At 33.4% G+C, this 26192-nt stretch overlaps 1 protein-coding gene across 1 annotated transcript in view; it reads left to right on the forward strand.

Annotated features, from left to right (window-relative positions):
- Positions 1–8596: 8596 nt before the first annotated feature.
- Positions 8597–26192, forward strand: part of LOC145332411 (putative 4-coumarate--CoA ligase 3) — a 38322-nt gene continuing 20726 nt past the window's right edge. Inside the window, exons 1-6 of the mRNA XM_080177409.1 lie at positions 8597–8733; positions 13626–13688; positions 14698–14767; positions 15315–15375; positions 18267–18373; positions 23898–23999. Coding sequence (XP_080033535.1) covers positions 8689–8733; positions 13626–13688; positions 14698–14767; positions 15315–15375; positions 18267–18373; positions 23898–23999 — 448 coding nt within the window. The 5' untranslated portion in view covers positions 8597–8688. The remainder of the gene's footprint in view (positions 8734–13625; positions 13689–14697; positions 14768–15314; positions 15376–18266; positions 18374–23897; positions 24000–26192) is intronic.

The following is a 26192-nucleotide window of genomic DNA, read 5'->3' on the forward strand; positions in this document are numbered from 1 at the left end:
CTAGGATTATCAACTATGCACTATATTGTAAGAGTAGAAAAATAGGGGAGGGGGGGCTCCTAGAGCCACCCCCCCCCCCTCTAGTTTTTTAAATCTCATTTTTTTGTAGGTAAGATGGAAAGCTGTGACTTCATGACTTTTTAAGTTTAGTAATTATACGTCGGCAAAAGTTGATTTTATTAGGATATCTGTTCTGTGTCGGTCGTGGTGTCCGATCAAAGTCAGTTGGGTAGCACCAAAATTAGAAAAAATTCTAAATAAATCTTAATTTCTACATTATGACTTTTGTGTATAAGGTAGAAACCTAAATTTTTTTTGGTGAATACTTTGATATCAATGACCTTCTGAGAAAAGTGGTGTTATGACCGTTTGACCGCTCCCTGACCGACTTTATGACCGATTTTTATCCGGCTTTTACTACAGATATATAACATGAATATCGTGGCTTCTATTACAGCTAGAGACCTATAATTTTTTTTGGTACATCCTTGAGCTACAATAAACAGATAAAAATATTAATTGGCGCCGCAAACCACCGTTTTACCGCCGTAACCGTCGAAAATGGCAGTTTCCGTTATTTGTTGTTTTTCGGCGCTGATCAGAAAAAGTATTTTTTTTGTTATGAAAAATAAAAGTTCGTCCTAAAATTTGGCCATCCTAGCTGCAAAATTGGCCGCTCTACAGTTGCTTTAAAATTTAGCGTCTGGCCGCTAAAAAGCGGCTAAGGAGCGGTCTGACCGCTATGACTAGAAAAAGTAATTTTCTCTAAAAATACACATGAACCACCAATTTTACGTCTTTATCTGTAACAGGAGCCGAGATAGATCCGATCTGATAAGATGGGAATTGGGGCCCGATCTGTAAGGGTTAAAGTCAAGAAGATAAAACATTATGATAACCGGTTTTACCCCATCCCTTATTCTCTTCCCCACTTTCAGATTATAAGGGTGACGCAAATTTCAGACCCCAGATTTGGCGATTTGAGAAAAAATTATCTTTATATTATAGCGAATTAGATAATCTAGCAATTAGACGGCGAAAACTAAGATCTGAAATTTGTCAATTTAGGTTGGTAACATGAACAATGACATTACCTATTGATCAGTTCGTTCATTCATTATGAGGGGAGGGGTAAAGGGAGTAGATGGGGGGGGGGGTTGTTTTTAGCCTGCTACAAGTTTAATTTTATTAGAGTACATGATAATCAGGATCCATAATAGATCTATTTATCCAGTCGTCTGACATTAGAGTTAAACACTAGAAGGGTGCCGACTCTCAATTGGGTCATTGAAAATCAACCAATGGTGTCGCTTATATTAACACAGCCAAGTAGCAGAAAATAATTTTGAAGCAGACGAAAGAGGTCTTTGAAAAAGGAAGGAAGGTAGTTGTCTGTATATACATCTATACTATTGATTTGTTATCTGACAGCTTCACTCTTAATGTATAAAAGCTGCGCTTTAAAAAGTAAACAAAAATCAGCTGATCATGTTTTCAATTCTAGTGGATTTTCTACATTTAGATTGCTAAACAAGGGGGGGGGGGGTAAATAGTCAAAATATCTATGATATTTTATGTTTATAAAGTAAAAATATAATTTATAAAAAATAGTATACAGTGATACACCAATGGAAAACAAAAAAATATATATTTTAAGAATTCTATAAATTCTATTGTGTAGCAATTGATAAGAGTAGATTCTATAGTCTTTAAATTATGTGTATAACACAACAGCAATAGAGTAAATAAGTGCCAAAAACATACTGTTATACTAGCTGATTTAAGCTTTTTAGAATCGCGTTGATTTAACAACAATACAAGCGAGCGAGTTTAAAGTTCGAATCAGTTTTATCTTTATTATGTGTTTGTGATATCCTTAATATTCTTAATGTCAAAGTTATCAAAATATATTTTTTTATGAACTCAGCTACTGCATAAGTATATGGGGATTTATATTTGCAGGGCTATGGTACAGCGGAAAAATAGCCTAAAACCATACATACACTTATTTATAAAAACGTACAACTAACTAACTTGATTCTAGTATTGTTGGTCCCGAGGGGCCAAAGAGCCGGTTCTAAGCCAGCGGATATTAATCAGTTTCGAAGCCTTACTTTCTTGTCGCTGGGTGATAATCAATATTTTAGCAGAATCCCCAATTTATCACTCTGACCGAAAAAAAACCCTCCCTCAAAAATATTATATTTAAATAATAATATACAATTGATTCTTCTTTATGATATTTCTTATAGAATGAAGAGTTGGAGGAGGAGGGGGGGGGGGGCTATATAACCTCCCTCTCCCTTAGTAGAGTGCCCCAAGAAATTGAAAAAGTTAAATAAATACAACTAGAACTACTTATATAATATATAATTTTATAAAACTAATATTAGTACACTCTTATCTTCTTTTAAACAAGAATAACAAGAAGAATAAGTTTCCCTCAAATGGCCTAGTCGAATACAAAACCTCCTCTCTTATTTTGAGTTAAAGATAAAATAGGGAGGTGTGGGGTTATTTTTACTGTTTTGGTATATTACTAGGTTACTTTAGGGTGGTATGTTATATTGGTTACAGGGTATATAGCCCCGTTTGGTTAGGGCATTGCAGGTATAGGTACTACAGGATTAAGGCATTAAAAAAGGCCTTGCTACAAAAGACCAACTCTACAAAAGACCAACGCCTACAAAAGACCAACTCTACAAAAGATCAACGCCTACAAAAGACCAACACCTATATATTGTTATATAAACATTAAATTTATTAATAATGTATTACATAATCAATACATGGCCGCAGCGCTTGGCCCCCTGGCCTGCCTAGCCGCGGGCGCTCGGCCCCCTTGCCTATAACCTAACCTAACCTTATCTAAATATTGTAAAAAATATTAAAAATTTGAAAAAAATCTACCAACCACTAAACTATAAATAAATTAATTTACATTAAACATTCATACGTATAGGTTAGGTTAGGTTAGGTTATAGGCAAGGGGGCCGAGCGCCCGCGGCTAGGCAGGCTAGGGGGCCAAGCTCTGCGGCTATGAACTTCTAGCATTACGGTTTTTTTAATGTTGGTCTTTTGTAGGTGTTGGTCTTTTGTAGAGTTGGTCTTTTGTAGGCGTTGGTCTTTTGTAGGCGTTGGTCTTTTGTAGAGTTGGTCTTCTGTAGCAACGCCTTAAAAAAACTATCCCCTACTTTTCAATTTATTTAGTACATAACATAATAAAGAAAATATGTAAGTGAAATATAGAGGTTCTTTGCTGTATATTTTTAGTACTTATCTTTATATAATTAACTCCTTGACTAATTCAGTTATTAATTATCTTTTACAGATTATATTTCATATTATATTACATAATAGTTGTTTATCGCATCATATTATAAACATTTATTCGCTTTTAATTAAAAAGAAAAATTATAATATTACAAATGGTATTATTTCTATGATTTTTATTTTAAGAAAAAACTGTCGTCAATTTAAGTTGCTAATATTACTTACTTACTTATGCCTTGGGTAGCCCTATGATGGGCATAGGCTACGGACAAGGTCTCTCCAATTCTTCTTTTCCTTTGCTAAGGCAACAGCATCACTCCATTCCATCTTCAAATCAATCATCTCTTTCTCCAACTCTCTCCTCCAGGTGTTCCTTGGCCTTCCTGGTTTCCTTTTCCCCTGGTGGGGATTAAAGTGTAAGGCCTGCCTAGTAATATCTTGGGGACTTTTTCTTAGGGTATGTCCTAACCATCTCCATTTTCTTTGCTTTATCACTGATCTTATATCTTTCATGTCACTTCTCAGAAGCAAATCTTTATTTGATATGATGTTAGGCCAGAAGATTTTATGAATCCTTCTCAGGCATTTGTTGATGAAAGTCTGGAGCTTAGTCTCATGGGTTTTATTTAGAAACCATGTTTCAGCTCCATAGAGCAGAACAGACATGACATTTGAGTTAAAAAGTCTTAACTTTGTGCGAACAGAGATGGTTCTTGAGTTCCAGATATTGTTTAGGCAAGCAAAAGCTGATCTAGCTTTACATATTCTAGCCTTAACATCTGCATTTGTTCCACCATATTCATCAATTTTACTGCCTAAGTATTCAAATGTGCTAACATCTTCCAAATTAATGTCGCCAATCTTTATTGGTTCTTGAGATGTGACATTTATTCTAAGGATTTTAGTTTTGGGAACATTTATATTTAATCCAATTTTCTTGGAAGTTTCTGCAATCCTATTCGTCTTTCTCTGCATTTGATGTCTGGTTGTAGAGAGTAAACCAATATCATCTGCATAGTCCAGATCATTAAGATGATCAGTAACGGTCCACTGAATACCATCTCTTGCTTCACACTGTCTCATGATCCAGTCTATAGCAAGGAGAAAGAGAAAAGGGGAAAGGAGACATCCTTGTCTGACCCCAGTTTTAATAACAAACAGATCAGACAGTTTCCCCTTGAACATCACTTTACCACCACCATCTTCGTACATAGATTTGATAATGTTGATGATCTTGATTGGGATGCCATAGTGTCTCAAGATCTTCCACAGTGATGTTCTGTCCAGTGAGTCAAATGCTTTTTTGTAATCTATAAAGTTTACAAAAAGCTGAGAGTTCCATTCCTTAGATTGTTCTATTATTATTCTAAGTGTTGTAATTTGATCAATTGTTGATCTATTTGATCTAAAACCAGCTTGATTTGGTCTAAGCTTTTCATCAACTTTAGTTTTGATCCTGCTTAGAATAATTCTGCTTAGAATTTTGCCGGGAACTGATAAAAGCATGATTCCTCTATGATTTCCACATTGAGTCAAATCTCCTTTTTTTGGTAAAATGGTGATGTGACCATTTTTCCAGTCCTCGGGACAGATCTCATTATTCCAGATTTTGTGTATGAGGGGTAAAAAGGACTTGGCTGAGAGTTCTATGTCGGCTTTTAATACTTCAGCAGGAATATTGTCAGGACCAGCAGCTTTGTTATTCTTGAGAGTCTTTAACGCTTCCTTGATTTCTTGCAGGCTAGGGGGCTCAGTGAGAATGTCAAGTGTATCTTCAGAAGGTGGGATATCAACTTCTTCTTCAGAAGAGGGTACATTTAGGATATCATTGAAATGTTCAGCCCATCTGTTCAGATTATCTTCATCAGTTTTCAACAGATTACCTTGTTTGTCTCTGATGTGTGAACTAGATTTGTTGAATTTACCAGTCAGTTTTCTGGTGATATCATAGACCTCTTTCATCCTATTTTGTCTTGCAGCATTCTCAGCTTTTGTTGCAAGTTCTTCAGTGTAGGATCTTTTATCTCTTTGAGCGCTCTTTTTTATGGCCTTGCTAAGTCTATTGTAAGAAGCTTTGTCTGCCTCATTTTCTGTATCAAGGACTTTCTTTCTCAACTCTTGTCTTTCATTCATAAGGTTGATGGTATTTTGAGAAATCCATGGTTGCTTTTCATTTTTCTTGAAACCTAGATATTCTTTACTGACTTCATTATAGACAGTTTTGATTTCTTCCCAGGATTCTTCAACAGTGTCATCTTCAGTGGGTGTCAAGGCCTCAAAACGATTATGAAGGTTAAGCTTAAAGGTATTTAGCTTGTCTTGATCTTGAAGAGCACTTATGTTGTATTTAATCCTTGGGTTTTGGGCTGATTGTTGTTTTTTAAGTTTTAGCTTAACAATGGAAGAGAGTAGAAAATGATCAGAGCTTACATCTGCACCTCTTTGTACTTTTACATCAAGAAGGGATCTTCTGAACTTCTTGGAGATGCATATATGATCAATCTGGTTTAAAGTAGCTTGATCTGGTGATTTCCACGTGGCTGTATGAATCTTCTTGTGAGGGAAAAGGGTTCCACCTCACGGTTGGACCCTCAGATGTCAAAACTTTATTTTAGTGTTTGGCCAAAATGACTTAGCAATTGTATCTGTAAGTACGTCTAATAACACCCTTTGCTATTTTTAAAATCCTAGAAAAATTTTTTTGCAAGAAAATTGCATAAATTCGCAACCTTTTTTAGAACCACTGCATAACTCGAGTTTTTAAACTTTTTATATAAAATCCTTTTTACAAAAAATATCAATAATTACTTAAGATTAAACCTGAAAGAAAAAAAATCTCATTACACGTGTTAATTTGCATGTTTTGGGTCTTTTTTTGAGGAAAGTATAACTTCCACATTTTTGACAATAATATATTTTTTTAACATTTCAAAGTAAAATATAATAAAACTTAAACGATTTTTCTTGAATTATCAGTTGAAAATTTCATCAAACATGCAATTTAAGTGATGAAAATTTAATAAAATCATTTTTTGAATGTTTAGAATTACCAATTTTCTACATTTAAAAAAAAATGTTAACAAAATTTAAAAACATTCTAATATATAACTTTAAAAATCAATAACATTTTATAAAATGATGTTTTAAAAAATAAATCATTAAAAGGTATTAAAATGCATTTTAAGTTGCTTAAAATTAAAACGAGAATATCTTTTTACACTTTATTCTTTGTAATAGAGATTAATCGTCATTTGCTGAAAATGAAACATTTAATAAACTAATTGAATCTTTTTGTGACCATGTTTAAACTTTTTAATTTTTACACTAAGGTGTTTTTTAATGAAAATCTTTGTTGAATTCTCTTTTGCGACAAAAAAAGAAAGGGAATTTTTTACTATTTCTAGGTTATCTTATGTAATTTAAACTATATAATATGAAATAATTTTTAATTGTCTTTCTTTTGAGCCACAAAACACTGTAAAATGTAACATATATGCAAAAATAACAATTTTTTTAATGAATATTATAATATCCTTATATGACATTGCATCAGAGCTTATTCTTTAGATCATATGTTCATGAAAAGTAGTCATAAACTTGGAGGGTTGCGCTATTTATTAGAATATTAAATAAACTTGAATGGTAAAAATATTAGCATAGCCTTTGTCAATTCAAATGCTTTAGGTATATTATTCAGAAAGTTAGTTAAAAAAGAGAGAATTTGCTGTGTATACTGTTGAAAGACTTTCAAAAATGTAAATTACAAAGCAATCCTAAAAGATCGGGTTGTAGGCGAGTCTTAGTCGGGGGTTTTCTGATAGCAAATATTGCGTTATTGGTATACAATGTAAAAAAAAAACATTTTAAAGAAATTCTTTAAATAAAACCCAACGTGTATTGGCAGTACAAACATCTTAATGCTAGCAGACATATGTTTATCAACATTTGCAGAAAACTATTTCCACAAGAAAAATTATTCAGGTTTCTACTTCACAATTTTAAATATTTCTTTCTGATAAAATGTTTGACATATATCGTATAATCATTTACCAAAAAAAATATTTTGATAATTTAGATTTCAGAGAAGATTACTCCTTTCAAAAAACTAAGACGACATTTTGCATCTTCTGTCATTACATTTTAGAAAAAATATAAAAAAACAAAATTTAGTATGAAAACTATTTTCATAGATTTTTCTGAAGGTATTATCGTATTCTGTGGCTTTGTTATTATCATTTACTTATATCGAAAGTGCCAAACATTGTACCCTAACTTATTCATTTAATAAAAAACCAACTGTGACCTATCACCAACTTATGCTCTGTACAAAAACTTACAAGTCTGTCTCCATTATCATTCATGGAACCAAGTCCATGTCTACCCATTACTTCCTCCATGTTTTCATTGTTATCACCAACTTTGGCATTGAGATCACCGATGAGCATGGTAATGTCCTTCTCTTTTTGACCATCCCTGTAAACTTTGTCAAGTTGGTCATAGAAGTTGTTCTTGACATCATCATCTTTATCCTCAGTTGGGGCATAGACTAATATTAGCCGCAAATTTATCCTCTTGTTAGAGGTTTTAAAATAAGCTTCCATTATTCTTGGGCCATGTGGTAGCCAACTTATCAGAGCCTTGGAGGCATCGGCTGTTAGGATAAGTGCTACTCCCTGGTGGTGACCTAGTGCCTCATCTTGTTGGCCAGAATATAGTATTCTCATGCCTGAGAGATGTTTGAAGTCACCACTTCCAGTCCATCGTGATTCAGTGATGCCTAGAACATCAATCTTGTACTTCGTCATTTCTCTAATAATGTTTTCTACTCTTCCTGCCTGGTACATTGTTTGTACGTTCCATGTGCAAATTTTGGTTGATCTACTAGAGTTGAGGAGCCTCGGTCTACCTGGTCTGCTAGCAGTTTGCCAGCCAGACGTCATATTGTTGTTGCCAACAGCCTCAGTCATTGGATCAGTAGAATTTCCCATACTTTCCTCTGTTACAAGGGTATGAGGGGTACCTTGTTGTATTTCTGTAATAAAGTTTTTCTACGGGCAGAGTTATTAGCCCTGCGCCAACCTCCATTACTGTGGAGTTTCAGGGATGACTGTTAGACTGGAGCCTCGTCACAAACCCGTCTGACATGGTAGGACCTTCTCAGCATGGCTCTGGAACTCATTGACCCTCGGGCAGGTGGAACTACGTGCAAGCCATCATCCATCTCCACTTAAGTTGCTAATATAGACAGCACTTATTGGTCAGTTCGTTCATATAGTTGGAGGGGCGAATGGGGTGGATCAGGTTTGACCCAACGATTTCAAATTTTTAAAAAGTACCCAAAGTTTTAAGCAATCACTGGAAAAATGTGGTTTAATGTTTTAACCATGTTTTTAGACTAATTGAAAAAGTTAAACAATGTTAATAAAATGTTTGTTGAGAGGCCAAAGACCTTTACAAAAGGTAAGATTTTTAAAAGCGAAGCTTTTCTATAATTAGGGTCGGTCCGTCCGTACGTCCATCCGTCACGGATAGCTTTTTTCGTTAATTTAGACATGTTAGAATTGTCCTATCGATTTCAAATTTTGCATGGTGATTCCTTTAGTAGTTAGGTACGATTTAGAAAGCGTAGCAACTCTATAATCATTACCAAAATGTCCGTACGTTCATTTTAAACATGTTGATATTTTTACTTTTTTAACAACAAATTTTTATGTGATCAAATCATCGGATTGATCTGATTTTTGGTATATTGATTCGTGGGACAACAAAGTATAATGTAATAAGCGAAGCAACTCTATAATCAAGCCCTAAAAATGTAAGTATGTCCATAAAAATTATCCTGTATCAAGCAGTTTTACAACAAATTTACTTACAATTTTGCTTTGACTCTTATAAATTTATATTATGACTATACAAGTGTTAATGTCCGTTTGTCCTACCATTTCAATGCTTCGCTTTTATGGATGTTGTCATCCTTGTTAAAATTATGATTTCTAGGTCAAAAAGATTCAATATCAAAGCGAAGCATCTCTATAATAAAAACCTTAAAATAAAAGTATGTTTTTCTAAGTTTTACATTATCGATATTTTTCTCAGTTATCATATTAGAAATATGTCAACTAGTCCTTTAGTCAAACAATCCGTAAAGCTTTGCGGAAATGTGATTTTTTGGTTACTATTTAAGATTTACATCTGAAATTTTAGGTGAAGATTCCCTCGCAATGAGCATATATAATAAATTAAATAATTTATTATTTCCATCCTTCTCTAACTCATGCTCCCAACTTTTTACATATATGACAACTCAATATCTGCTTTATAACTAACTTTGTCCATTTGTCCATTTGTTGATTTTATGCTTCGCTAATTATGGATGTTGTCATCCTTGTTTATTACATTAATGATTTCCTGGAATCATACATTCTAAAAATTTATTAGCAGAAGGAAAAAAAGATCTTTTCCTGAGAATTGGTGCAAAACAGAAACTTGACAATTTTTTGTAAATAAATATAAACTAGATACATACTCTCTAAATCAGCCAATAGGAAAAAAGTGAAGGAACAACCTGGTCATATTATTTGTTAGATAGACTTAAAGGAGAAAGGGCGGTTAGTTTTTCATTACATTTGCATAATGAGTTAGCTAAAAATAGTCGCCTTAAGCTTTGCTAGGTTACATTATATAAAGTAAACAGTTCTACATTCGTGTAATTTGAAGCATATGTTAAGACATGTATTAAAAGTCATATATGAATAGTTGAATTTCTTAGGATTGAGATAGCTTTCGAGAAATTATATCCTAAAAAATTCGTTGCTGTTATTATTAGAAAGAATCGGTAAGCAAACATACATAAATGTATTTGTCTTCTAGAATTCCTATGTAAATATGACAAATTATGGGGTCAGATGGACCATCTAGATATATTATGTCTAATGGTTTATAGTAGAAACAAGCAAAAATTGTATAGTTATAATGTTAACATAAATATTTTTCTCGTATTCATTCGAATCCGGTGGATAGGAACCGGTTCTCATCCATACGAAAAAACTATGTCTAGCATCGTATTATATACAGCTTTCTACGAATATAAATATGTTCAATCAAAGATTAAAACCAGTAGTTTAGCCCGTGTCTTCAGCATTTTGGGGCTAAAAAACTGGTTTTATTTTTATAATTGTACATTTTATATAAGCGGAAAGCTGTTTATAATACGATGCGAGAAATAACTACTACTCTCGATATTTCGACATTTTGTCAGCCATCACCTCATTAAAGGAAGCCAGCAAGAAATACCACTCTTTAACTGCTGAAAGACTGCCACAAGTAGACCCAATACCCCAAATTTGAAGCCTTCAGCTTCTATAACAAAAAAGTTCTAGGCATTTTAAAATGACATTTTATGTACAATGAAAATTTTGAAAGAATATCAATGCTTATGTTAGAAATTTTGAAGTTAAACTACGTGGCCTAGAAACAAAATTATAAGCTTATCTTTGCCACAAATTTCGGTTGCCAGTAACTAATAATATTTTTACAATAAAAATACCCATTTTTATAGTCAAAATCATTAAAAAAAATTAAGTTTAACTTGCGTTGTACCGAGTGTACTGTAGCCAATCAGAAGGCTGAATCAGCTAAGCAACCAATCACAGCTGAGCTTATTTTAGTTTTCCCCTTTGTTTCCGCTATGATTTTCGTTCACAAATACAATTTAAATCGAATTTTTTTTATAGATTTTGACTATGAAATGTGGTGTTTTTATTGTAAATATGTAATCAGTTACCGACAATCTAAATTTCTGACAAAGATAAGGTTATAATTTTATGTCTAGGCAACGTAATTTAATATTGTTTTTTCTTTATGAGCATTGTAAATCTTTCAAAATTTTCATTGTACATGAAATGCTATTTTGAAATGCCTAGAACTTTTTTGTTATTGAAGCTGAAGACTTTAAATTAGGGGTATTGGGTCTACTTGTGGCACTCTTTCAGTAGTTAAAGCGTGGTATTTCTTGCAGGCGTCCTTTAATGCCACAAAGTACGTAAAAACTGTTTAAATGATTATTTCAAAAATAGCATGTTGATATTTTATTGGCCATGACCATTTTTTATCAATACCATATTGTCGACGATATAAATCTATGAGATTCCATAAATTATAGAATACATAAACTTTTTGCATAGTATCTCTTTATACGCAGTCTCTACCACTACTAAATATCGGCTGTCTATCGGTAACTTGATTTATTTTGGTATATTACTCGGCTGCTGTTCTAAGCAATTTGAACTATTGTTGGTTGGAATGCTGCCATTATTCTATAATTTTATTATTCTGTGATCAAAAAATAATAGAATGCAAAAATTGCCAGGTTTTAAACATACTACAACGCCGTACATTTCCTTTCTTTTTTTCTTTCTTTCTTTTTTTTTTTGAACTACATGCTCCATTTACTTTTTATGTTTTTTTTAAAAGAAATACAAATTTTTTCCCTTATGATATTTAACTTTCATCTCATTTTTATTTTATTGTATTATATTCTTAATAGGGCTTGATCTCTTTTTACCGCATGATCACAGTGTTATTGTTTAATAATCCACTTTATACTAAAAAATTTACACATTGTGTTTTGCGTTAGGTCCTGCCACTAGGCAACATATTTGATATTTCTTGTGTATTAAAATAAATAAAATAAAATAAAACTATATAAACAATATACCTATGTAAATATTCGTATCATATAATTGTGTTTTAATATGTTGACTGAAATAAATATTTTGATTTGATTTGATTTGATTTGAAGTAGATGGCCGATTTTCCTAATCAATTTTTTACACGGTATGTCTTCAATCATATCTATTTTTATTTGAAAATGGTTATATTTTTGTTACTGCACTTCGTATTTGCAGAATTTTTAAATTAAAAATATCCTGATCTACAAAAACAAGGATAAAAAATCCATTATTATAGCAAACCATATGATTTGTAAATTCGTTTTTTCTTCCCAATTTATCACAACTTATTTATCCCAAACAAAAATAGTTAAATATCGCATCGTATTATATAAAGCTTTCAGCGGATATTGTGAAAAAATTTTTAAAAAATATACAACAATTTTGTTAGTCCCAACCCCCCGGGCTAAAAAAACTTTTTAATTCTATGATTTTTTTTCATTTTACGTAAAAATTGACTATTAGGATGCCATACATGATATTTCAGTATGGCTGAAATATGTTCTAATCCAGTGGATATTAATCGGTTTCGAAGCCATACTGGAAAGAATATTTTATCTCCAATTGACCTCTGCCTAAATTCCCTCACAAACTCTAACATTAAAAGGACAATAATTGTTGAAAAGCTTCGCTTTAGATATTCTTTTCTTGTATTACATTATATATTAACAAGGATGGCAACATCAAAAAGGAGCGAAACCCAAAAATATCATGTATGGGCATTTGAACAAATTGGGTTACAAAGCAGATGTTCACTGATCATAAAAAAAAGAATATTTGATAAATAATAAAAAGTCTCGAAATTTTTATAGTTAAAAATAAAATATTTGTCTTGTAGCCTGACCGACAAGCTGACGGCTCCAATAAGATGTATGCTCTATGATAAAAGAAATTTTGACCAAAATAGCAACCAAAAAAACACATTTTCCCAATAGACTCCATAAGTAAATTATGGAGTAGCTTCGCGCTACAAAAAGGAAAATTTGATATATAGAAGTATAGTTTACTTATAAAATAAATAATAGAAAATGCATTTTTATGAGAAACAGGAATAAGAAAATTTTTGGTTAATAAATAAATTGTTCTAACATTTAACTATTGCAGACAACAAACCCTTTGATTGCATGACATTTGTCTAAAAGTCCTAACTGTACAGAATAATTCCACCTGTTTGAGGCCAATGAATTTCCCTAACTGTAAATAACGGTGTAACATATTTATTTTAAAGCGAAGCTTTTGTATAATTATGGTCGGTCTCTTTTATTGTTGCCAGAAAGTCTGTACAAAAACTTTTAACTGATTTTTAACTTTTATGACAATAACTTTTTGTATGATATGATTATCCTATTTATGTGATTTTTGGAAGAATGATTCTTAGAACAGCAAGGTACAATAATACGAGCGAGGTATCTCTACAATAAAATCCTAAAATTGAAAGTATGTCCTTTAGCAATATCCTGTAATTAAGCAATTTTGCAACAAATTAATGTACAGTTTTGTCTAGACTTACAAATTAATATTCTGCTTATTAAGTTCCTACACTATACAAGAGTTATTGTTCGTTTGTCCTTCCTTTTGGTTTTAGAGCTTCGCTTTTATGAATGTTGTCATCCTTGTTTTTAGTTTGTGAATCGTGGACTTCAACAAAGCAGTCAACCGGGTGTTGTTAAATCTATCTATTCTGACGTAAGTTTTATTTTTATATCTGTGTTTTTATCTATCTATCATAGCAATCTAATTATCTATCTTTATGTCTTATATCTATCTGTTCTAATGTTAGGATTATTTTTCTTTTTATCTATGCATTAAATATCTATTGATTTCTTTTTTATTTTATATAAATCCATAAATCTATTTCTAAAAATTAAGATGTTGATACTTAAATATACACTATTTTGCAAAGTAGTTTTTTTTTGTCTGAAGCTTAAGATATCAGAAATATTTGGTTCGAATCGGCTGTAGTTTTCAGAAAAGCTTTACAAATATCTTGGAGTGGTTTTAAGCTAGTTTTCTGACTTTACCAGCCATCTCCTTGATGCTAGAGTAACAGCATTTAGTATTATATAAAGTATTAAGGTTGTTTATATATTCATTAAGATCTAGCTAGCTAACCGTTGGTGCTTTTCATATCAATTGTTCTCGGTCTATTTTTTTAAATTTGACATTAAACTGTAAAAATTAATGTTACCCCAAGTTTTATGACAACAATATCTTTTTCGATGACCAATAAACTTTAGGTGCTTTAATTGTTTACTAGCGGCTACGCCCCTAGAGGCCTCTAGGGGCACTTGAGGAGGAGAGAGTCGAATTTAATAATTCAATTTCTTATTTTAGATTTTAAAAGAAAAAGTAAAAAAATTTACGTTTGATGTTTGTTTTTCGTTGAACTCTCTTTCTAAAATTGAGAAATTTTAAAAAAATTTAATTTCTCTAGGGAGGGTGGTGGTACCCTCCCCCAAAATAGTTATAAACCTTCCCAGGACATATGAGAATCTACCCTGTTAAGGAGAACTCGATCGGTTCAGCGGTTAGCGAGATCCTTCGGTACAGACAAACACACAAACATCCTGTTACTTTATTATAAGGATTTGTTAGTTCAAAACTAATTTTTATGTACAAAAGGGATAATCTGGTTAAGCAACCTTGGAAATGTATGTCCTATTCCTTTAGATCCCTGATGAATATTTAATTTTAGTTAGAAATCCCAGATGAGAACCTTTGTGATTTCTTTCTGAAAAGAGCCGCCATTAGAAGCGATCTACCAGGTAAATGTCGGGGAATGCCTTGGCACAAAACAGGCACAACTCATTAAATCTTTATCACAAATAACTTATAATTTAAAGGGCTTTTCAGGTTCTAAAATGTAAGTATGTCGTGAAAAAGAATTCTGTATTTACGCAATTTTGCAGCAAATTTATATACAATTTGGTTTTTACCTGTAAATTGATATATGTTTATTAAGTTTAGACACTATACAAGTGTTCATGTTTATTTGTTCTTCCATTTAATTTCAGAGTTTTGCTTTTATGGATGTTGTCATTCTTGTTTATAAAACTGTCAGTAGTTATTCATCGCATCGTATTATAGACAGCTGTCAGTGGATATATGAATGTAAAATTAGAAGATTAAAGTAATTTTGTTATCAACGATAGGTTGAAGGCCCGTGATGATAAAAATTGTTTTAATTTTATTTTATTTTTCGTGGAAAATTGTCTATACGATGCTATACATTATTTTCAGTATGTCTGAGAACCGGTTCTAATCCAGCGGATAATGATCGGTTTTGAAGCCATACTGTTGTAATTATTTCAGCTATAGTATGTGGATACACGGGGAAGAGTTTCACTTATACAGATATTGCACAGCAAATTAGGTAAAGATAGATAGATAGAAAGACAATAAGATACATAGGTAGATAGAAAAATTACATAGATAGACAGACGGATAGACAGATAGAATATAGACGGATATATTGACAGATAGGTAGACAATTAGTTAGACAGTTAGATAGACAGTTAGATAGACAGATAGATAGAAAGATATATAGTTAGATAAATAGACAGATAGAAAAAAGATAGATAAATAGACAGATAGAAAAAAAGATAGATAAAATGATAGGTAGACGGATAGTTAGACAGATAGATAGATATATAGACAGATACATAGGCAGATAGGTAGACAAATATATAAACAGATATATAGACAGATAAGTAGACATATAGTTAAATAGATAGATAGATAGACAGATAAATATACAGATAGATAGAAAGATACGTAGACGGATAGTTAGACAGATGTAGACAGATACATAGGCAGATAGGTAGACAAATATATCAAAAGATAGATAGACATTTAGAGAGACAGAAAGAAATTAAGATACATAAGTAGATAGAAAATTAGGTAGATACTTGAGTACTAGTAAACATATTTCATCCAGGGAGAAAGGGAATTAAATTACACTGGCACCCAAAGTTTTATAACCACGTCATTTTGATAGTTGGCTTCAAATCTTTGGGTACTTTTATTTAATGTTGAATGGTTGGTTTCAAACTAGAAGTGTCCAAATATCTAAAATAATTTGAATAAAAAGAAGGAATTATTGTGTTTAACACAATAGAGAATGTTCATTAATTTTTTGTCCGTTGTCTCATTCCTTAAGAAATAAATAAGTTTTTTCTTCCTATTACAAATTAGGGGAAAGATTAATGTATCTCCCATTTTCGGCGTTCTTCTCTTTTTTCTAATTTTGAAAATTTTTATACCACCCAGACATAACAACTAATTTAGGTTAGGTTTTAGGCTAGGGAGCCGAGCGCTGCGGCTAGGCAGGCAAGAGGGCCGAGCGCTGCGGCTAGGCAGGCAAGGGGGCCGAGCGTGTATACAAATTTTAAAAATTGGAAGAAAAAAAATTTCTAAGAGGATATTACAACAGATCTATAGTATAGATGTATATACAGACAACTACCTCTCCTAATTTTTCAAAGACCTCTTTCGTCTGCTTCTAAATTATTTTCTGCTACTTGGCTGTGTTAATATAAGCGATACCATTGGTTTATTTTCAATGACTTAATAAAAAGATTGCATAAGACGATTGAGATGGGGAGATACAGTTATTTAACCCTTTCTCCCTCTAGTGTTTTACTCAAATGATATTACCCCATTTTCATATCCCAGAATCCCTGAAAGCTACTGCCAAGGAAGATAAAAGTATCTTCCATTTTCTTATCCCTGACTTTCTGATGTCTAGTGCCAAGGTTGCTTGTTGGATAATTGTTTCACATTAATACCTTTCACCTTCCATAGACTAATAGATAAATAGATAGAGAGATAAATAATAGATAAATAGAAAGATAGATTAACAAAGGGTTAGATTGTCAAACAGATAGAAAAATAGATAGATAGTTTGTTGGATAATTGTTCCATATTAATACCTTTCACCTTACAGATAGACAGATAGAAAGATAGACAGACAGAAAGATAGATAAATTGATAGACAGACAGAAAGATAGATAGACAGACATATATATTGATAGACAGACAGACAGATAGATTGATTGACAGACAGATAGAAAGATAGATAGACAGAAAGATAGATATATTGATAGACAGACAGAAAGATAGATAGACAGACATATATATTGATAGACAGACAGACAGATAGATTGATTGACAGACAGATAGAAAGATAGATAGACAGAAAGATAGATATATTGATAGACAGACAGAAAGATAGATAGACAGACATATATATTGATAGACAGACAGACAGATAGATTGATTGACAGACAGATAGATAGATAGATAGATAGACATATAGTTAGATTGACACATAGTTTGATAGATTTATAGACAGATAGTTTGATAGAAAGACATATAGATAGACAGAAAGTTAGATATATTTATAGACAGATAGTTTGATAGATTAATAGATAGATAGTTTGTTGAATATTTTTTTAATAATATTTTTTACCTTACATTGACAGATGGATAGACAGCTGTTAGCAGTTAGTGAGATACTTTGGTACACACAGACAAGACATAGCTCGACAGACACACCGACAGACAGAGAAACAAAAGGATAGACAGGCAGAAGAACAATAGAACAGACAGATAGACAAATAGACAAACAGATAAACATACAAACATCCATTTACTATTATATTAGAATTTCCCAGTTCTAGTTTATTGTCTAATTGTTTCAAATTAATCCCTTTCACCTCTCATTTAACCTCACCAAAATTTGTGCACACTTTCTCAGGTAGATTAAGGTGTAGGACACTAGCCAATATATTGGTATTATATCCCAAATTATCATAAAAAATTATCCTTTCTGTAAATTGAAATTATTGGAGGGAAAGTTTTAACACTGATAGTTTAGACACTGATAGTTTGAACCAACCAATCATGATTTAATAAAAGTATCCAAAGTAGGACTCCCTAATACATTATCTATTTAAAACTTTTTTTTTTGTAAAAATTTGGGTACCAGTATAATTAACAGTCCATTGTCACCTCCCTCTCTGTCAGTTTCTACAGTATGGCCTAAAAAATGGGAAAATATACCTTTTCTCATTTGACCTAGGTAGGGGTAAATACGTGGATAAAGACTAGGGTGATCAACCCAACAGGATCAATATTTTGATTAACCTAATCAAGAACTTATCTACAATAAGAATCCTAAATATTTGTTTATGATCAAAATGTAATATATGACAAACTGCAAAAGAAATAAAATAGTAAAATCTAAATTAAATATATTTTTAGGAAAATTGGAGGTGGGTTGCTAGATTCTGGACATAAAGTTGGCAGTAAAGCAGCAATTATGCTTCCAAATATTCCAGAATTTGGTCCAATTCTCTATGCTTGCTTAGGTAACAATTATACTCCCAAATATTTCAAAGTTTGGTTCTGTTCTCTTTGCTTAGGTATCAATTATACTCCTAAATATTCCAGAGTTTGGTTCTGTTCTCTTTGCTTAGGTTACAATTATGCTCCCAAATATTCTAGATTTTTATCCTATCTCTATGCTAGGTAAAAATTATACTTCCAAATATTCCAGAGTTTGGTCCTATTCTCTTTGCTTAAGTAACAATTATACTCCCAAATATTCCAGAGTTTGGTCCTATTCTCTTTGCTTAAGTAACAATTATACTCCCAAATATTCCAGAGTTTGGTCCTATTCTCTATGATTAGGTAATAATTATACTCCCAAATATTCCAGAGTTTGGTCCTATTCACTATGCTAAGGTAACAATTATACTCCTAAATATTCCAGAGTTTGGTTCTATTCTCTGTGATTGGGTAACAATTATACTCTCAAATATTCCAGAATTTGGTTCAATTCTCTATGCTTCTTTAGGTAAAAATTATACTCCCAAATATTCCAGAGTTTGGTCCTATTCTCTATAATTAGGTAATAATTATACTCCCAAATATTCCAGAGTTTGGTCCTATTCACTATGCTAAGGTAACAATTATACTCCTAAATATTCCAGAGTTTGGTTCTATTCTCTGTGATTGGGTAACAATTATACTCTCAAATATTCTAGAATTTGGTTCAATTCTCTATGCTTCTTTAGGTAAAAATTATACTCCCAAATATTCCAGAGTTTGGTCCTATTCTCTATGATTAGGTAATTATTATACTCCCAAATATTCCAGAGTTTGGTCCTATTCACTATGCTAAGGTAACAATTATACTCCTAAATATTCCAGAGTTTGGTTCTATTCTCTTTGCTTAGGTTACAATTATGCTCCCTTAAGCAAAATGATTAGTGGTTGAAATACAGACAACAAGAGGGGGTTGATGCAATTCCACCTAACCTCTCTCACCCTAGTCAACAGAGGGGTGTAGAGGGTTGTAGGGGAATGGACACCTAGATGGCTGTATCCAAACCCCTGAATTAGTATGGGGGTAAGATAATCCCCCTTCTACATGCCTCTGATTGACAATATTAAATTATTCATAGAAAAACATTAAAATTGTATCTGAATAAAACTAAATACAAACATTCAAATATGATTAGGTTGCTAAGGTAATTTGGTAAATAGCAATATTGTTAAAAATGAAAATAATAAAATAACTACTAAATTATTTTTTTGGAAATTGGAATAAATATTTGGTTTTAGGAGTTTGTTTATTTTTAACATTACAATAAATAAATATTTATGGTCCGTCTGTCCATCCGTCCGTAAGTCCGTAACGGATAGCTCTTTTTGTTAATTTAGCATGTTAGAATTGTCCTATCGATTTCACACTTTGCATGATGATTCCTATAGAGGTTAGGTACAAGTTAGAAATCGAAGCAACACTATAAACGTTACCAAAAAGTCCGTACATCCATTGATTGATTAATTGATTAGCCTCCACAGATTTGTCACTTGTATCTGCCAACAACATGTATTTTGCATCTTATATTGAAATTTATCAGGTAGATCCTTCGTCGAGCTTCAGAAATTCAGCAGCCTGTTTAGGCTTTGTCCATAGGGATACAACTGTCAGGGATGTGGGGTCGTCGGGGCAGTTAAAAAGGTGTGCAGTGTCGTGAGGAACGTAGCTACACAGTTGGGGCACTTATCTTCAACTGTATTGTCAAGTCTTGTCAGGTAGGAGTTTAGTTTGCGACTAAAACCAGATCTAAGTTGCGAGAGCTGGGTCCTAACATGTCTGGGAAGAGAAAGTTCTTCTTTGTTAATTTCAGGGGGTTTGCAACCCAAAACGTCATTTGGGGGAAGATTCTCTAGAGTGTTTTTAACTTCAGATGTGTGAATAGCTTTCAGTTTGGCTTTTCTGTTTTCAGCATTGATTGGAAGATGTTGTTGTATGCTATTTCTAAAGTTTTGAATGGTTGGTTTCAGGTGTTTTCTGGCAGGTAAAGGCTTAACAACGTGTTTGTTGCCTGGGTGTTCTGGGAGATGACAGGTAAGCAGATATTGCTTTGTTTTCATCATGCAGTGCTCCCTAATAGGTAACACTTTGGTTTCTTGATGTATGTGTTGATAAGGGGTAATTTTCAGTGTGCCAGTGGAAACTTTGAGAGCCTTATTTTGAGATACCTGTAATTTTTCCCAGTTGGAGTCAGAGATGATGGGGCTCCAAATAGGGCAGGCATACTGCACTTCTGGCAAAGGCTTTGTAAGTCATTGTCATTGTCTCTTTATCTTGGCCCCAGTCGGTGCCACAGAGAGACTTCAGCATATTGATTTTGGTATCAGCTGTGCTTGTGACGATTCTTATGTGCTTGGAGAAGGTTAACATAGTGTCATATGTGACACCAAGAAGTTTAGGTTCATGTTCAAGTTTGACCTGGATGTTGTTAATCAGAACTTTTGGGTGGATCTTGTATTCCTTGGTATCTGGAGTGAACAGAGTTACTGTTGACTTTTCTGGTGACACTATCAGCTCTCTTTCATTGAGAAACTCAATGACCTTAGGGACAAACTTATTGATGGCTTCAGTAAGAGCATTTATGTCCAAACCAGTAGAATAAATAGAGATGTCGTCTGCATACTGGACCACTTTGACATTCTTGGGTGGGTTTGGGAGATTCCTCAGGTAATATTTGAACTAGGGTTGAGCCGGATATCCGGTGTGGCCGGATATCCGGCCATTTTCAATATCCGGCCGGGTACCGGATATTGAAACTATCTGACCGGATATCCGGCAATATAATCTTTTATATTTTTTAAAATCTTAAATGGCTGTAATTTTCTTATTATTGAAGCTAGAAGAACAATTTTTTCTGAATATGTTTATCTTTATGTAAATTTTATATTACAAATCTCAAAACATAAATTTTGGCGGTGGCAGCAGTACTTGGCAGCTGCCAGTCGCAAACTAACGGTTGGCAGGTAAACAGCAACGGATTTTATGAAATTGTAATATGTCATGAAGATATGTAAAAAAGTTTAAAATTTGAAATCTTCAAGTAAAAATTTGCGGTCACAGGAACCGTTTAAAGATTTCTGGAGACCTGGAGGTTCAGGACTTGCAGGATTATACCTTGAACATGAAATCGACTTGATATACATTTCATATAAGGATGTACGACTATAGGATATTTTAGTATTAGATAACATAAAATGCTTTGTTTAAGTAAAAAAAAATATTTTTACTTTTTACCTGAATGACCTTACCAGGTTTGCTGGCATCCTGTGCCCGCCAGGAAGGAGGTATTAAAAAAATTTCAACTCTCAGTTATGTGTCATACCCATATTTCAAAAGTCACTAAGTTATAGCCCTCTACCTCTATACACAGAAAATGGGATAGAAAAAAACAGAGGGGGGGGGGGCAGGCATTTAACGCCACCTCCCCGCCCATCCTTCAACCGTTAGGGGTTGATACTACAGATTGAGGGTAGTAATAGTTCATTAGATTAATTGCTAAGAAGAAAGATCATATAATAGTTACTTAATTGTTAAGTTTTGACTTTAATTTTAAATAATAAAACACCAGTTTATGAAGATTTTTTTTGCAGGTATAGTCCCTTTCGTGGCATCGCCCCTTAAGGAGCGATTATTCGTATTTTCTTAGTAGCTTTCCTCCTATTTTGAGCTTTAACCTTGCGGGGCCAATTGCCTAACCCTGCGGGGCAATCACCTAACCAATATATAACCTAACCTAACCTAAAATAACCTATTAAAAGCAATTTTAAAAATACGACAAATTGGCCCTTAAGGTGCGTTGCCACGAAAGGGACTATATCCTTTTTTGAAACTTTAATATGCAGTAATATGGCCGGTTATCCGGTAATTTGGCCGGATAACCGGATATTTGCCGGTTATCCGGCGTTGGTCGGTTATCCGGCTGGATATCGGATATCCGGCATTTGAAATCAGCCGGATATCCGGTATCCGGCCAAAAAAATATCCGGCCCAACCCTAATTTGAACAGGATTGGTGATGTTACAGCTCCTTGGGGAACTCCAGCTCTAATATTTCTACATTTGGATGTAGTGTTTCTGAAGTTGACACGTGATTGTATTCCTTTCAGATAACAGTTAAACCAACGTTTCAGAGGATCTGAAAGGGAAGATTGTCCGAGGTCTTTCGAGAGTTTATCATGAGACACCATGTCGAAAGCTTTGCTTAAATCAATTTGCAGCAAAACTGTTCTGTCTGGTGGTCGTTTCTTGCTGAAACCGGAAGCAACTTGGTCATTAAAATCGTTTAGGGCTAAAACTGTGGAGTGATTTTTACGAAAACCATGCCCGTACATCCATTAAAACATATTGCTTTTTAACTTTTTTAGCAACAAATTTCTATGTGATAAAATTATCCTATTATAAGCGAAGCAACTCTATAATCAAGTCCAAAAAATATAAATATGTCCATAACATTATCCTGTACCAAGCAGTTTTTCAACAAATTTACTTACAATTTTGCTTCGACTATTATAACATTTATATTCTTATTATTCAGTTCTGACACTCTACTCAAGTCTTAACCCTTAACGGTCTGGGGGAGGGGGGGGCGTTGAACGCCCCCCCCCCCCTCCCCTCCAGTTTTTTCTATCTCATTTTCTGTGTGTGAAAGATAAAGAGCCCAAACTGCGTGACTTTTAAGTATGGGTATGACACATAACTAAGAGTTGAAATTTTTTGAATATCTCCATCCTGGCGGGCACAGGATGCCAGCAAACCTGGCAGGGTCATCCAGGTAAAGAGCAAAAATATTATTTTGACTAAAACAAAGCATTTTATTTTACCAAAATACTAAAATGTCCTCTAGTAGTATATCCTCATATAAATACAGGTGTTCAAGTCAATTTCAGGTTCAAGGTATAATCCTGCAGGTCCTGATCCTCCAGGTCTCCAGAAATCTTTAAAAGGCTCATGCGGCCGCAATTTTTGACTTAGAGACTTCAAATTTTAAACTAAAGCTTTTCTTACTTGTCTACATAACATACTAAAATTTTATAAAGATCCGCAGCCGTTTTCCCACCAAACGCCGACTGCGGCGGCTGGCAGCTGCAAAGTACAGCTGCGGACGCTGAAATTTACGTTTTGATATTTCTAATATAAGATTTACATAAAGAAAAACATTTTCTGTAAAAAAAATTGTTCTTCTAGCTTAAAAAATAAGAAAATTACAGCTGTTTGAAATTATTAAGTAAAAAAGGACCTAAAAACAAAGGTTGTTAAATAAAAGGGTGAAGGAAGCGAAAATTGACTTTGACTTATAAAAGGTCGGAAATTTATTATCAAACAGGAGACTTGCACAAAAAATTTTAGCTCTCTAGCTTTAATGGGAACTGAGATAATAGGGGGGGGCGTTCAAGGCACCCGACCGATTAAGGTGCGGCAAGGGGCCCGACTGTTAAGGGTTAATGTTTGTGTGTCCAACCGTTTCAGAGCTTCGCTTTTATGGATGTTGTAATCCTTGTTTTTTTTTAGGAATTGGAACAGTGATTGTGCCAGTGAGCCCAATGTTAACACCATCTGAGTTGAATAGAATCCTTTCCCTGTCAAAACCAGATTCTGTTTTTACATTGAAAGGTAAGATATATTATTACATGGATGTTGCACCAGATTTTCATGTACCCTAATAAAGTGATACTCGCAGCTGGTTAAGATAATAATACCTCCTTTATCCCATCCCCTCCACTACTAGTTGAACAAACTGACCAATAGATGAGGTCAATATTAGCAAACTAAATTGACGACAATTTTTCCCCTGTCAATATATCCACATATTTTATATCTATTGTGGTATGTGAACATGTTTTTCTTACTTTTTACATATATACTTTGTATTATAGATATATTTTTACATGTTTTAATATTTGATAAACATCCTCCAATGATGATCAACATAGTTACCACTGCCACAGTTTGCAACCAACCAATCAAAGTTTAATGAAAGGGCCAAAAGTCTTTTAACCATTGAATAAGATAAAGTGGTTACAAGTAATTGGAGGTATTTTTATTCCAATAACTGACATTCTGTTATCCTATATAACGAGTGGCTACGCCCCCAGAGGCCTCTAGGTAGGGGGAGTAAGTAAATACAATTTTTATTTTAGTTTTAAAAAGAAGAACAAATTTTTGGTGGTATATTTTTATTTTGAATCTTTACTGTAAAGGAGAACCATATCGGTTCATGGGTTGGCGAGAATCTTCGGTACAGACAGACATTCTGTTACTTGAATATAGGGATACTTAAGTAGAAGGAATCATGTTTGCTTGTCAAGTAAGATCTTTAAAACAGCAGAAAAAATCATAAATGAATAGTATTAGTCAGGTTTTAGTCTATTTAGTTTTGTATCTCAGTTTAGTTTTGTATCTTGTCCTGTTCACATGTTTTCAAGTGATTAGATTTGGACAAGGGTGATTCAAAAAAATATATAAATCTCTAACAAATTAAAGTTATAGCTGTAAAATGGGACCAAAAAAGATCCCTAACAAACCACCTCAAGTGACTCAAGTAAAATTGGACCCAGTCACTAGTGCATTTTTAAGTGAGTTAAAAGTTGATGTAAATAAATTGACATTAAATGAAAATTCTGTTAAAAGTGTTTTAAACACCCTAATTAAAACTATCGGTCAACTTAAAAATGAAATTACCCAGCTTAAAGAGTCAGGAAGTGAGAGTTCAAGCGATGAGGAAGAGTGGGAAGTAAAGGGTGGAAAGGGGAAAAATGGTACAAACTTGCCCAGAGGAGGGGGAGGAGATAACAACAGATGGAAAGGAAATGGTGTTCCCACCAACATACAGGCACAGGTCAGATATAACAGCGATCACATTGACCAGAACCAACAAAGAGCAATGAAAGGTACTTTATTATTTGCCTCACCAGAAAATGCAGCCAAGAACCTTAAGTCTATTCTAAAAGAGCCAGAAGAAATTGGAGAAGAACCATACAGACAGCAAATATGCGACACTATAGAGAAGTATTATGGTGTTCATATTGACCCAGCTCTGGATATTGAAGCATGCCACCCTACATCTAAAGGTTGTGGTATTATAAGGTTTAATAATCGAAGGATGGGTTCAGCATATGCTAAACTATGTTCGGCGATTTTGAAAGGGCCCAAGCCATCACAGCCCAGGAAAGAGGAGGAGATTGTAGGTCAACCTGAGGAAAGAAAGAGAGGGGCGATGGAGGGGAACGAGATGGAGGGAGGAGCGATGGAGGGGGAGGCATCAGTGGAAGGATCCCAGAAAGAGGAGGTGAGAAAGGTAAAACGACCTAACTTTTGGTTAACTTTCCAACTCACAAAAAGGCGTTCAGATTTAATCAGAAAACAAAAGGAGCTTAAAAGGGATGGAAAGATAAACCATTTTACTTCTAATGAAAATGGTGTTATCAGTGTCACTTTGAGCAAAGGAGCGGCTCCCAAACGGCTAACTTTGGATTACAAAAATGACAACTCTAAAACTTACTATGTGGGTGAGTTACTCCAACTTGTCTCCTGTAAAATATGATAAACAATCCGAAAGTGAATCAAACTAGAATATAATGGTGTAAAAATGGGATGAATATTTTATTTTGAAAAACCCGAATTTTAAACTAATCTCTATCTGTTATCACTTAATATTTATTTTACTATGTATATGTTCTGTGTAAAATATCATAGCATTAAAAATGGGTTGTTTAATGTTTTTTTTTCTTTGGTACATTTAAACAAAAATAATATAAGCATTCAAATTAAAAATGGATGATGAGTTAGTTAATAATCTTGGACATA

The sequence above is a fragment of the Acartia tonsa genome, chromosome 11 (assembly GCF_053477335.1).
Source record: "Acartia tonsa isolate MP-2025a chromosome 11, ASM5347733v1, whole genome shotgun sequence".
Lineage (NCBI taxonomy): Eukaryota > Metazoa > Arthropoda > Copepoda > Calanoida > Acartiidae > Acartia > Acartia tonsa.